The sequence below is a fragment of the Aulostomus chinensis genome, chromosome 16, assembly GCF_037954235.1.
Source record: "Aulostomus chinensis isolate RoL2024-O1b breed Wild chromosome 16, RoL_Achi_v1.0, whole genome shotgun sequence".
Classification (NCBI taxonomy): Eukaryota; Metazoa; Chordata; class Actinopteri; order Syngnathiformes; family Aulostomidae; genus Aulostomus; species Aulostomus chinensis.
The window spans coordinates 11,233,411-11,246,521 of NC_141335.1; the positions used below are offsets into that span (position 1 = coordinate 11,233,411).

A 13,111-nucleotide genomic window follows, 5' to 3' on the forward strand; every position below is an offset into this window, starting at 1 on the left:
TTATTGGATTAAAAGATAATTCTTTGTGTTATTGTGTGCAACATTGAGTTTAAAGAGATCATGCATGTTAAGATTTTAACATCTTAAACCCTAGTTGGATTTTTGATCCCCCCCCCCCCCCCCCCCCCCAGAGTGGGTCTATATCCTACTCTATGGATACAACTTTCCTTCTGAATATCCCTGTAAATGTTAGAAGATGCAATGAAGTTATCTGAGTTTCAGAACAAGAGAGTTGGGGGATGGTACGGGTGTAAGAAGCCTACGTGTTTAAAGTCACTCAGGCGGAGGAGGGGTGCTGTGGTGTAGTGGTGTCGTGTTCTTTACCGACAACCCACAGTGTTCATTTAATTTATCAGAATACCTCAATGATTACAAATTTAAACTCTGATAAACATCCGCTCTGACGCACCTCCAGCACACACGTTCAATCATCATCCATAACCGAACCTTTGTAGCTTTCACCTGGGCATTTCAGCAACCTCCTTTGTCTCTCCCGTATAAATCTTAATCCATGTCTATTTCCTTTATGTAGATGAGCAAAATCTTTTTTTTCCCCCCTATCGTTACAGAGACACAATATAAAATAATTAACTGTACCTGGGGCTCTAATTGCCCTTTTGAGCTACATTGCTAAAGTGATGGATACGTTTTTGGGTTAAAAAAAAAAGGCACTTCCGATCATCACACAGCCTACGTGTGAAACGTGCCAGTCTTCCATTTAACGCAGATGAATCATTTTTGGCTCAAAAGTTTCTCAAAGCTGAGTGGGTGTGGCTTGTTATTGTTTATTATTTATTCTTTTATCGATAGGCATTCTAGACTAGACTATCTAAATTTAATATATGTAATTATTTTACCTAAAAGTATAAGAAACTTGTTTGGTTGGGGGTGGGGTTATAGCCTTTATTACCTCAATAGGGGGGCCAAAAAAAAATGTTACCAGGCAGGGTAGAACGCTGAGGACGTGTGATAGAACCTGATTGGTTAAGAAATCTAATGGGCGTGGCTTTCGAGCTCGGGTATTTAATGCTTTGTTCCATTGTTGCAGGGTATGTTTTCCAGCTGGTCTGGCGCAGTAGGAGGAGTCCACTGTTTGAGGATACCTCCGAAGTTTTTCTTTTTTTACAAACAGATTTAGTTTTTTGTCACATTTTGTTGTACAATGTCATTTTCTTGCAACCAGTCTCTGGACGGCAGCTTTCCTCCGTCCCCAGCGGAGGACAGGGTCTCCCAGCGACTGTCCTGGGGCAGCCTGCTGCAGAGGCTGACTGAGCTGAAGGGGATCAACCAGAGGGTCGCAACAGATCATCAGTGCAGCAGGAGTGAAACTGGTGAGTGCTGCAGACTTTTGTCTCAAGAGGGCCGTTTTTTGTTTTTTTTTAGGTTGGTAACAGCTACCAAGAATCAGTCTAATTTGTTGAGGTGCATGAAAGGAGGACATGCATTTTGTTTTATAATTATAAATGGATGAACTATATGTATATATATTTTTTTAAAGCCAGTACATCTCATCAAGCTGTATGTCTTTGTTTTAGGGTCTGTGTTCGACATGTCCCTGTCAGAGTCTGAGAGCAGTTTCTTTTGTTACCCCCTGGAGGAGACCTTGGCTACAGAGGTTGCAGCCACCATCACACAAAGTCTCACTGATGCATCACACCTCCTGAGCTGCTCCAAACTCATCATACCTGACTGTCTGCTGTACAATATCAGCCAGGAGCTGCTCCACCTGGCTGTCAGCGAGCCCTGTGGCCTCAGGGGAGCCCTCATAGACCTGTGTGTGGACAGGGGGGACCTGGGCTCCTTATGTACCGTGGATCAAATAGCAGTGGATGCAACCCTGGTTCCGACATTCCAAGTGACACTGGTGCTGAGACTTGAGTCCAGTGGATTGTGGCCAAAGGTTCAAAAGTTCTTCAAGGGTAGCAAGTCCACACAGACGTCTGAAACGATGAGGCATCGGAACACTCTGAGGCTGGGGACCAGCTTCAGGGCGATAAAGAGGAAGCTGTACTGTTCAGGGGAACTGCTGATTGAGGAGTGCTGCTAACTTAGCCCCCCTTTATGTGAAAAACTGAATGTCCTAACTGTGAGGAGAGGTTGATGTGTACCAAACGGTCTCATTAAACCTGTCTGTATGTTGTATTCTGTGTAGACAAAAGGTTTCTCTGGAACCAATGATGGCAGCTACTTGCATGGTTGCAGGTGATGCAACAGTGAAGACCCTTGCGTCAGTTTGTTCTGTATGATTGTTAAGTCCCATCATTTTGGAAATGACTTATGTATTTGATAGTCAAATATTAACATCTGAACCATGTGCTTTTTGTATTTTTTAAAAGCTTTTATTAAAAAAAAAAACCAAATAAATTATTTTATGATAGTCTGACATGGTAGTTTTCTGTGATTTGTATATATCTTTCCATTTATGCAAGATAATCAAAATTCAAGGACTGACATATATAAGTAAAGACAATGCATCAATATTGTTTCAACACACCCAGTGTAGCGTAATTAGTAGGACATAGGTTTGTCCTTTAGTATGAAAGAATATGCATAAATCCTTCATCAGACAAATTTTTATTCAAAGAAACTTTTATACAATTTTAGCATGTTAATTTAATAAATAAGGTTTACTTTTACTTGTGCAATGACTTTCAATACTCATGATCCAACAGGCTACAAGCAAATCAACACAATAACATGATAGTAAATGATATCATCTCCTATAAACCCTACACTGTTAAAAGTAAAATTAATATTTACACAGGTAAGATCTATAAAAATTACACTTTCCTTGTGAGTGGCTCAGACGCCAGTCTATGAGAAGGCCATGAGGTTTCTCAAAATGTTGAAGGAAAACAAAAAGATGGGGACAGAGAAAGCTAATCTTAGCAGCTTTGTTTACTGTTCATATGGACAACTATGATCTTACTTTCTCCCTGCGACGTCCAGTGAACTCGCACCATCCTGAAGACACTGAAGTATGAAAATGTCGGCAGTCAACTCAAAGCTTCTCACAGTTCTACAGGAAGTCAATCTACGCAAAGCTGCAGAGGTTCCCTGACAAGGTCTGCTGCCCACCGTGCGTAAGGCATTTTAGATTCTCTTGGTTTGCTGCAGAAGATGCTCCAATTTGTGTGGGCTTCGACTGATTTCTTCTTATCAGATTCAAGTACCGACGAACCTATAGGACAAACGAAGAATTAAAAACACTGATCAATTCATTTTGCCTTGTAAGTAGTGACATATCGCTGTCTTGAGCTCACTTAGGAGCAAAATGTGTATATTTAGCTTGAAGCTAATAGCAACTGATGGCTAACAACAGCAACAGCACATTTCAAAATTGTTTGCTTTTAGCTTGTATCAAGGCGTTTGCAAATAATAAGCGGATTGTACAGGCAGATGTGTTTGAGAGTTTGGAAATGTTTTATTTTCGGGCCGGTTTGCTTTTGTTTAGTTGGTGCAGCTGTTGTGGGCCGTCATTCACCATTAGCTTCGAGCTACATGTGACTGATGCAGGGGGTAAAAATGTTTACCTGTTTGTGAGTCCTTTTAAAATCAAAAACATTTTGGGTGTAAATACCGCCTCAACTATTTTTTAATCAAGGCAAAGTGTTTTCTTCATCTCAGTCCGGTCTTAACACCATCAGAGACTTGACGCTTGCTGTCTAAGTGACCCATCAGTTGCCTTTATTTCATTGGTCAAAGTCCTGTTGTCACATGACCATGCAGTTTTAAGATGACACCCCCTTTTGTAAGCACTTCTTATTGATGCAGTCAAGTGCTAGTGGCAAACACGAGTAACACAGCTGACTTTCACATATCAGTAGTCAGTCAATGCTTCGACATATGACCATGCAAAGATATCTCAACAGAAAATAAAGCTTCTGTGAAGGAATCACCAATTTGAGTGAAGTATTGAATTGTCAAAGCATGTCTTTCTACTGTGGTGCATAAATGACGGGTTTAAACTGGAGGGGGTAAAAGCTACACACCCAAAGAGTGCGTTTTGCTTTTTTCAGTACTCACAAGTGTCTTGAGGCATTTTCTTCCCTCTCGTCAATCATTTCTTTGTGACGCACAAATGCAGAAAGAGTCACTCACATATTTTTAACTTGAAGCAAGTAGCAACTGACAGCTAACGATGGCAAAACTGTCCAAAAACGTCAGGTGTAGTTACTGTGGATGGTTCAACTGAATACGAGAGCTGGACACACTCCACGAATGTTCAAGCAAAAGCCGAACTGGACGTTTCCCGGGCAGTGTTGTGAGTTCATGTCATTTACAACAATCACATGGTAAGATTAGTGCGATGTTTCTGTAAACTTACCCATATCTGTGCAACTCCTCCTTTATCCATCCAGTATAACCTGTATCTCAGATAACCTGGAACAGCTGGGAGTCCCCATTCTCTGTGCCCTTTGGTACAACTCAGAGTCACCAAAGTAACGAGCACGATACAGCAGGCCTTCCTCTGAAAGCAGAGATGGACAGGATACTCTCAGCTGTAGGACAGACCTCTATCAGCCGTCTGATAATCCTCTAATGGTCTAGTTCAGGGATTAAACTATGCTATTATTTAACAGAAATCAAAATTTATGATAATTTTGTCACATTTAAAGCAAAACTGTACAACTTGCTTTTCAAATGTTGGTAAGGTTTTCTGTGGAATTGAGACAGCTTCCAATTTTGATGACCAACAGTTTCAGTTCCAGTCACTTACTCTGTTGCTTCTCTTTCCAACAGTTGTTCCTGAGGTTGGAGATGTAGTCTTCTTCTACACTTCTCTCGACATTTTTCAGATTATTTCCAGAATATTCTTCATTGAAGGAATCCGCCACGTAGAAAGGCACCTTCAGGTGTGATGTATGCCTTTTGTGAATGTAGCCAGCTGACCTGATGGAGGCATAAGAACAACTGTGAGTGAAAGGAATGTGTACACATATTTGCAGAGAGCATGGACAGAGGTGAGCCACTTACAGGCGGTAGCTAAGGCTGTAGGGAGGCTGTGTGACCATTAACTGGCTGAGAGCAGAAACTATGATGAGGATTAAGATGGGCATCAGCTGCACAAACAGAGCCAGACCTCCCTGTTCAGAGAGAGAAAGACAAAGCATGTGACATAAATGTATTCACAGTGTAAAGGTAGAATACACTAAGAGTAAAAGGCTTACATCTCTCTGTTGCTCTCGTCTTTCTTGTCTATTATGATGTGCAAAGTGCATTCTTCCATTTCTGTAAACGTGTACATTACCTGAAAATAAATGGAGAAAATGATGATGAAAAAAGACAAAGAGACCCAAGAGTCCATCTGTTCAATCTGACCAGTTAGAACACCAGCAAATTTCATCATGTACCGAATCATTAACCATAAAAAAAGGAAATATTAAAGAACTCTTTTTACACATAGCATTAAAAGTTTAGGGAGATTGACCAAAATCTGTGGATACGCTGGGACACATTGTCAGTGACGCTCCCTGAGATCATCGGGGGTTTCGGGTCTCACAACATCACACACCCTCCCTCAGGCGACCCCGCCAGAGTTGATCAGGCCCTGGCTTGTGTCCCAGCAGCGTCGGCCCATTTTTTTCAGTCCTCTTGATCCAAATCCACCTAGATGGCGTCTCTGCAGCCTCCAAGGTCGACTTGATGGCTCTCCTCCTCACAACTCCTGTGAGAACTGAGAAGGGTGTGGATCTTGCACAGGGAGCAGGCATTAAAGCCTCAGCACCCCACCTCAACTGGCTCACAGCAAACTTTCCAGCCCCTCCTCTGGCGCTCCTCGTTAGCTCCTGGTACTTGAGCCACTTGTGTCCTTGGCCTCTTCTATGCGGTCCTCCCAGGGAACTGTCAGTTCTAGTAAGAACTGTTTTCGGACTGAAGCTGTGTCTCTGAAGCTGCAGTCAAACACCTTTGCCAGGCTAGTGACTGGTTTCTCAGTGATTGATGGTATTACTGCACCATCCACAGAGAAGAGAAACTTGCCCACCACTTTTCCTGACCTTTTCCGACTGACTGAAGGATAAAATGCTCACAGCAGAACCCAACAAACCAACAACAACCATTTCATACCACTGTTAATCTGCTAGCTTCTACTTCTAATGTTCTAAACAACCCACAGCTGCCAAAATAATTATTCATGACATTGTTTGCACTTGAGAGGTAAAAATAACTTCTACTGAGCCTTGTGAGTCTGTAAAAATGTTCATTATCAAAAATGGAAAACTGAGCAAATTGTGATTCAGTAGTATAATGTGCGAGGCAGTGTTGTAGCTGGCGTGCTGTGTTCCATTTGAGCCTTGTGAATCTGGTCAGACAGCTCTATCCCAGTCAACATGCTGGCTCAGCCAAACTGATTAAGGACTGAGTGAGTGGGGTGAGAGAGAGAGTGCAAGAACTGGCTGCCAGTTGGTAACACAAGGCCAAACAGCTCCTGACAGCCAATTGTCAGCCTAGTACACACATGAGCAGCATACAACCCCAGCATCAGAAGTGCCCCCCCCCCACCCCTCAAAAAAAAAAAAAAAAATCAATAAAAAGACAGTATGATGTTAATTTATGTCTTTTAAAATAACTATGAAGCATCTGTACTGCTGGTAAACTTGACTCCAACAGAGGGCGCTCTCTACATTCAGATTGGTCTAAGGGCCTCAGGTTGACCCCTGCTCTCTCACATGACAGGCAGTAACAGTTGTTGTTGTCATGATAGAATCAGAGTTCAAAGTTGGCTCTGGATGTCACATTAAATGTTAACACTGAAATATTTTGTCCTGTGTTGGTTCCGTGGCAGAGTCTTTCATACACTTAGATAGTACTGTCATGGGCAAGGAAAGCAACATTAAGAGACAATTTATGACCAAGCGTGCCAGCTACTCTCGGAACTCTTGATTGTGGGAAAAAGAAGATAAAGCTCTGACTTTGTCCTCAAAGTCAAATGCCAGGCAGATTATTTTTACAAGACATCCAAGACTCAACAAGGAAAGGTTGGTTTCAACTCAACTATCTGATGCGTGGCCCTTTGCTTACTTTACTGACATCAGTATGGCCCTCTGGAAAAAAGTTGCCCTCCCCCTAACCAAGTATGTCTGGATAACACATACACAAAAATATACTTTAAAACATAAAGCTTAAATTTGGTAGAAAATGAACAGCAGTATGGTAGGATGAGAATGTCATGGCATTGAACACACAATGGCACAGCCATCATAGTTTCATAAATTAACACCCGGGTAATCTAGAGCACCTTTAAGATGTTCAGTTTGCTTTCATGTCAAATGGATCATCTTGGCACAGAAACATGTGACTCCAAACATGCAATGATAGCATATGTAGCACTGCACTAAAATATCACAATATCCATCCTTTACTTACTTGTTGGGAAGCCTCCACCAAAGAACATGTTGAAAAGATCCTCAGGTGAAATGTCAGCTTCAAAATCCCGGTGGTTCCTTTGTCTACATGGGTGGGACCGCTCCTCTCCATACTGGTCGTACTGCCTTCGCTTCTCAGTGTTACTTAGTACAGCATAGGCATTACCGATAGCTGAAACAGCCAGCCAGATGAAAAACACTGAGTGAGGTCACAACTATCGCTGCACTGCAGATAACATTGCATTTACCTTTAAATGCTTCTGTAGCTCCAGGTGCGTGGTTTTTATCTGGATGAAATTTCAGAGCCAGCTTTCTGTAAGCTTTTTTAAGATCATCCTCCGATGCAGTCTTTTCAACTCCTAGAATTTGGTAGTAATCTTTACAGCTCTTAATCCTGCAGTGAATAATATAGACAGTTAGCGGACTGTGAAATAAACCCCACAGGAAACTCGACACAAGCACGTAAATATACATCTGAAAGACTTGTAGAATTTAAATGTCCCAGTGAGACTGAAAAAAGTTAATACCAGACTATTGCTTAAAAATAAGATTAAAGATCTGTACTATTATGAGAATACTCCTCATGAACACAGCAGTGCAGTGTAATAATGAACAGCCAATTAGAGAAAAGAGAGCATATTGATTCAGCAATAATTTTTCTCCTATGCCCTTGCTTTAGCCATTTCTAAACCAAAATACTGAGGCCCTTTCTACTAGTTCAACTGTGTTCTTGCATACTTTAATGTTATTTGAAGCACAACAAACATGATCCATGCAATATTTAAAGCTAAACTGGCTTTAGAAATAATAATAATAATAATACCTTTTCAGTACATAAATGGCAATAACAAAATATATACAAAAATAAAGCAATTCTTGCAACATTTGTGCTGTATTTGTGAAATATAATTTTTTTTAATGATTATGTAATTGCACATACTGACATTGTGGTTTGATTAATCAGGCAGCACTGCTTTCTACCTGACAGTGTCTTTGCTACTTGTTTTGAATCACAACTAGATAGAATAATTAAAAAAAACATTTACTCCACTTGTGATCTGAAATATCGCAAATGATTTTTAAAGTCAGTGTCACCATGATGAGAATAAGTTGTTTCCTCTTACTACCAAATAGAGAGACCATTTGGTAATATAATAAACTTATTTTAGTTAAATGAATAGAATGGCTGTTGGGTCCATCTAACTCAACACCACTTACCTCACAGACCATATCCCAGTAATTACATGAGTTATGAATGTGTATCAGGAATTGTACTAAATACTGTAGCCTTGCCAACACCCTCCAGCTCTTCTACCAGTGGATATTACCAAGTAACAACATTAGTACAGTGACAACAGATCCACATGAGCACTGACTTTTTGACGGCGTCCAGCTGCTCGGCAGTGTAAGGTTTGGCTGACTCTGAGGGCCCATGAGCGGACGCCTCAGCTTCCTCTCGGTGATTGCGGTGTCTCATAGTCGGTTCATCCCCGTTCACAGGACCACCATTCTCATCTGGAGGCTTTCCATTCTGCGCTAGCGATTCCAGTAAGTCTATAAAGGAAGTACACGCACCTTAATAGTAGACTCACAACGTTGTTTCCAAAATTAGCACAGTGCTAAATGTTAGCATTGCGACTGATATTCAGGAAGTCAAGAGTGTAAACGTCAATAGCGAATTATCAACTTTAAAAAGAAATATGAATTATATGAATGCATTAGAGAAATTGTCCCTGGGTGCTAAAAAACTACAAATACCAGTGTTTGTTAAGCAGCTAGCGCAATATTAAACGGTTATGCTAACGTTAGCTGGTTCAATCTCACAGCGATAGTACACCCTGACATTAAGCCAAAGCAGAAACACAAGCTTATTCGACGTACTTTTGGCTTCATCTGTGGGAAATAAGCGCTGAGCCTTCTCTAGAAACTTCCTGGCTTTGTCCGGCTGGTTGTTGCTGACAGCATTTACAGCAATTTTTATGCACCGCTCCGCTTCGTCCTTGTTTGAGTCCATAGCGACACAGCGGAAATGATTACTCCCAGGCACATAGAGATGACGCAATCATGGAGCTGGCGCGTAAATAATATGTCTTAACAGTATAAAAAGGAAGAGTTGTACTACTGAGGCCGTGGAAGGAAGCATTATACTTATAGCCTGTGCAAATTCAGATGACATTTTTTCAACTCTATAATGGATACTTTTGTTTCAGAGGTATTAAAGTGGATAATGACGGACTGATAGCGCAAGATAACAGTAAAGCGTCAACTTGGAGGACAGGTGCCGCAAAACACCACTGAAGAAGAAGCAGCGCACGCGATTGTACTTCCGGTGTGGACTACAAGCTCTTCAACGTGATTGATATAATTTTTGTTGGAGGATCCCTGTTTGTGTGACCCTGTTTGCTTACATCTGTAGTCAGTTAAAGTCAAAATGGCTTTATTACGTCCGAACAGTAGTCCTTTGAAATTTATCAGAAGGAATATCGTGTATACTTTGAGGAAAACGTGTCGTTTATTTTCATCTGAAGACACTATGCTAGCAAGGAAGCCCCAGTCAGGCAAACGGAGGAGGAGAAATCAAACAAAGCTCCTCTTGAATGATAGTCTGTCCTGGGAGGAAAGGCTGGCTGATGCGGTCACCCCTCTGTGGAGGATGAGTTATGATGAGCAACTTCAGCGCAAACAAAAACATCAGGAAAGGATACTGGCGAAGCTCTCTCAGTATATCTCAGGCGACTTCCGATCAAAATCCTCTGCAAGAGATAAGATCGGCTTTACTGTCCTGCCCATCCTGCCCTCTCGAGTTAAAAATGCCTACCGTAACAAGGATACATTTTCTGTTAACAGAGGTGTGGATGGAAATCCAAAGACTGTTGGGTTTTACTTGGGCACAGGGAGGGAGGGAAACATTGTCTGTGTCAATGGAGACCACCTCCTTAATATACCGGAGAAGCACAAACTGGTTGCCCGATGCTACCAGGAATTCATTCGGGGGTCTTCCCTGGAGTCCTGTTTGCTGTTTCACACGGGGGGTCACTGGAGAGAGGTCACTGTGAGGACCAACTCAGAGGGCCACACCATGGCTATAGTGTACTTTCATCCACAGAAGCTCACACCTGAGGAGATAGCAGTCCACAAGGCTGAATTGGTGGATTACTTCACACGAGGCCCTGGGTCAGTCTGCCAGCTGGACTCACTTTTCTTCCAAGAGAGCGCCATGACTCGCTGCACACACAAGGAATCTCCCTACCAGCTCCTGCATGGTCAGCCGCACATGTATGAGGAGGTAACCAACACCGTCCCTGAGAATCTTCAGTTAAAAACCCCAAATATCAAATAATATTGGTATTTTGTTTTCTGATTATATTTACCAGATATGAGCGAGAAGCAGTTCCAGTGAAACATATGCTTCTATTTGTCCTTCACAGATATGTGGCTTTAGGTTCCGCATCTCCCCTGATGCCTTTTTCCAAGTGAACCTTGCCACAGCGCAGCTTCTCTATGGCACAGTAAGAGACCTCTGTGTCCCAAACTCGGAGGGAGGCGGAGAAGGAACAAAAGTCAGAGGCACTCTTCTGGACGTGTGCTGTGGTACAGGCGCCATTGGCATCACCACATCACCCAGAGTGGACAGAGTTATCGGTGTAGAGCTCATAGAGCAGGCAGTGGAGGATGCTAGACACAATGCAGCGCTCAATAACATAGTCAACTGTAAGTTTATCTCTGGAAAGGCAGAGGTGGTACTCCCTGGTCTTATAGCCTTGCTGAGCTCCACAGATGGTGGTCTTACAGCTGTAGTAAACCCTGCGCGAGCTGGTCTGCATTACCAAGTCATCAGAGCGTTGCGGAACGAGCCGTCTATCCGCAGGCTTGTCTTTGTGTCCTGTAAACCAGACGGAGAGGCCATGAGGAACTTTCAGGAGCTCTGTTGTGCTCCTGATCCAAAGAGGAACCTCACGATGAAGCCGTTTTCGCCAACGTTGGCTGTGCCTGTGGACATGTTCCCACATACCACACACTGTGAACTGGTGCTACTTTTTGAGAGGTAGAAAACACCTGTTTTACTCCGTTACAACATGGACCTTGGCTGCTTTAGAAAACTAACAGAGAACTGAGTAGTGATTGGAAATGCAATAATCCATCACTCTTGATTCACTCACGGATGTGTTTTATGGATTGGACATCTCTCCAGGACTGTGATCCAGCAGTAACTCTAGCATGATCATATGCTTTATTTCAGGGTTCATATGTTCATGAAAAAATCAAGAAAAATTTCAATTCCAGGCCTGTAAATGTTTTTGAAAAATGATTGAAGACTTGTCAATAAAATGTGGCATCATCTTTGTTTTTGACATGGATGTCTTTGTTTATGTTTCATGTGTAAACTGACTTTTTTTTTTTTTGGAGGTCACACAGTCATGAAAAATTTCTTCAAATGTGTGGAAAAATAATGAAAATGTGTATGAATTAAACTGAAGAGAGGTAAATCTTCCTCGTAAGAAAGTTAGAACCCCATTGATTGTCTTGTATTACTTCAATGACAGAATTACTGTCTAAAAATAGCCAGAACTAAATGGAGAAAAGAGCACAACAAGGATACTACACGGATGAAGAATATGACAAACCCTTGGAGACTGAAGACCTCAGCAAACCCAATATCTGAAATTAATCTTCCCAGAAATTTAATGGGTTTCTCCTCGGCCCATGCTAGACCCCTGCTCCATGTTTGGTGAAAACTGGCCATGTAGTTTCAACATAAATTATAAACAAGCAAACAGCACAGATCACATGTCCTCCTGGACCACAGAGACCGTAGAGTTATCACGTCTTTTATTTTTCCAGGTAGAAGACTGGTAGGCACCAGTCTTTCATATTTTGAGGTTGTTCAACATTACATTATGCTCATAACATCATATCATATTCATATTTGTGACACCGTCCTAAACATCTGCTGGTATTCTCTTGACTGCAGTAGCTTCATTTGTGCAGTAGATGGAGCCACATGGACTCCTTCAGACCCTCTTTTGGGAAACTTTGCCTTAGCTGTTCCACCATGACTGTCAGTTCACTAGCGGTCATGACATCATGTGTGTATAGTTAGACGGGGCAAATTTTGTTCCAGAGAGGTGACCACCGTTTATGCCAGGATTTGAAACATTGCAACAAGTCGGCCTTGGATTTAAAATAGCATGATTTTGATTATCTCAGAGGTGAAACGATGGGGTGATGAAGCTGATGTAACAAGTCTGAAAAATGACCTTGTTTTACCCCCACAACATGCACTGTCATAGGGTGAGGGGAGACATACCGGTCAGAAAAATTGAGAATCTTCCCACAAAATTTTGAAATGAATAATTTTCGCTACTTTGGTTCACTATTGATTAAAAAGCATTAAAAATATAATAAGCTGCTACTGTGAAAATGCCTTTTTTGCCTTTCTGTAATGACATCATAGCTATCATACCTCCCACCCCCTCAAAAAAAGTTCGAGCGACAAATCTGCTCATTCGGTCTTCCCCTGCTGTTTTAGCATGACAAACTAGTTAAAAAAATAATTGGGAGCTTACACAACCATGAAAGTGTTGTTGAACTGCAGTGTCTCTACTTGTTTGGAAAAGAGGGACGCGAGTCCAACTAAAGGGCAAAGCAAAGTTACGTGACTGGACGTTTCTTGATGACCACATGACTCAGACAGAGACTGTCACTGCCGTACGACATCGTGGCATCTGAGGAGTTGACCTGAG

The 13,111-nt window shown here is 41.9% G+C and overlaps 3 protein-coding genes across 3 annotated transcripts; 2 read left to right on the forward strand and 1 right to left on the reverse strand.

Annotated features, from left to right (window-relative positions):
• Window positions 1–1,075: 1,075 nt before the first annotated feature.
• Window positions 1,076–2,378, forward strand: LOC147247464 (DNA damage-inducible transcript 4 protein-like). Its single transcript, XM_086179945.1, has 2 exons — window positions 1,076–1,331; window positions 1,536–2,378. The coding sequence occupies exons 1-2, from the start codon at window positions 1,163–1,165 to the stop codon at window positions 2,045–2,047; spliced, it is 681 nt and encodes a 226-aa protein (XP_086036071.1). The 5' UTR covers window positions 1,076–1,162; the 3' UTR covers window positions 2,048–2,378.
• A 28-nt stretch (window positions 2,379–2,406) lies between these two features.
• dnajb12a (DnaJ heat shock protein family (Hsp40) member B12a) lies at window positions 2,407–9,433 on the reverse strand. The gene is made up of 9 exons (XM_086179942.1): window positions 9,249–9,433; window positions 8,744–8,921; window positions 7,616–7,761; window positions 7,369–7,539; window positions 5,172–5,251; window positions 4,978–5,087; window positions 4,721–4,893; window positions 4,328–4,471; window positions 2,407–3,181 (listed from the first exon to the last, which is right to left on the reverse strand). The coding sequence occupies exons 1-8, from the start codon at window positions 9,379–9,381 to the stop codon at window positions 4,350–4,352; spliced, it is 1,113 nt and encodes a 370-aa protein (XP_086036068.1). The 5' UTR covers window positions 9,382–9,433; the 3' UTR covers window positions 2,407–3,181; window positions 4,328–4,349.
• Window positions 9,434–9,458: 25 nt separating this feature from the next.
• Window positions 9,459–11,822, forward strand: trmt2b (tRNA methyltransferase 2B). Its single transcript, XM_086179939.1, has 2 exons — window positions 9,459–10,653; window positions 10,796–11,822. Exons 1-2 carry the CDS (start codon window positions 9,799–9,801, stop codon window positions 11,414–11,416), a joined length of 1,476 nt encoding a protein of 491 aa, XP_086036065.1. The 5' UTR covers window positions 9,459–9,798; the 3' UTR covers window positions 11,417–11,822.
• Window positions 11,823–13,111: the final 1,289 nt, after the last annotated feature.

Coding starts and splice junctions, on each gene's coding strand:
- LOC147247464 (XM_086179945.1), top strand. CDS start 1,163: ATGTCATTTTCTTGCAACCAGTCTCTGGACGGCAGCTTTCCTCCGTCC. Junction 1,332..1,535: donor GTGCAGCAGGAGTGAAACTG/GTGAGTGCTGCA, acceptor TCTTTGTTTTAG/GGTCTGTGTTCGACATGTCC.
- dnajb12a (XM_086179942.1), bottom strand. CDS start 9,381: ATGGACTCAAACAAGGACGAAGCGGAGCGGTGCATAAAAATTGCTGTA. Junction 7,540..7,615: donor AGCTACAGAAGCATTTAAAG/GTAAATGCAATG, acceptor TGGCTGTTTCAG/CTATCGGTAATGCCTATGCT. Junction 5,088..5,171: donor GACGAGAGCAACAGAGAGAT/GTAAGCCTTTTA, acceptor CTCTCTGAACAG/GGAGGTCTGGCTCTGTTTGT.
- trmt2b (XM_086179939.1), top strand. CDS start 9,799: ATGGCTTTATTACGTCCGAACAGTAGTCCTTTGAAATTTATCAGAAGG. Junction 10,654..10,795: donor AGCCGCACATGTATGAGGAG/GTAACCAACACC, acceptor TGTCCTTCACAG/ATATGTGGCTTTAGGTTCCG.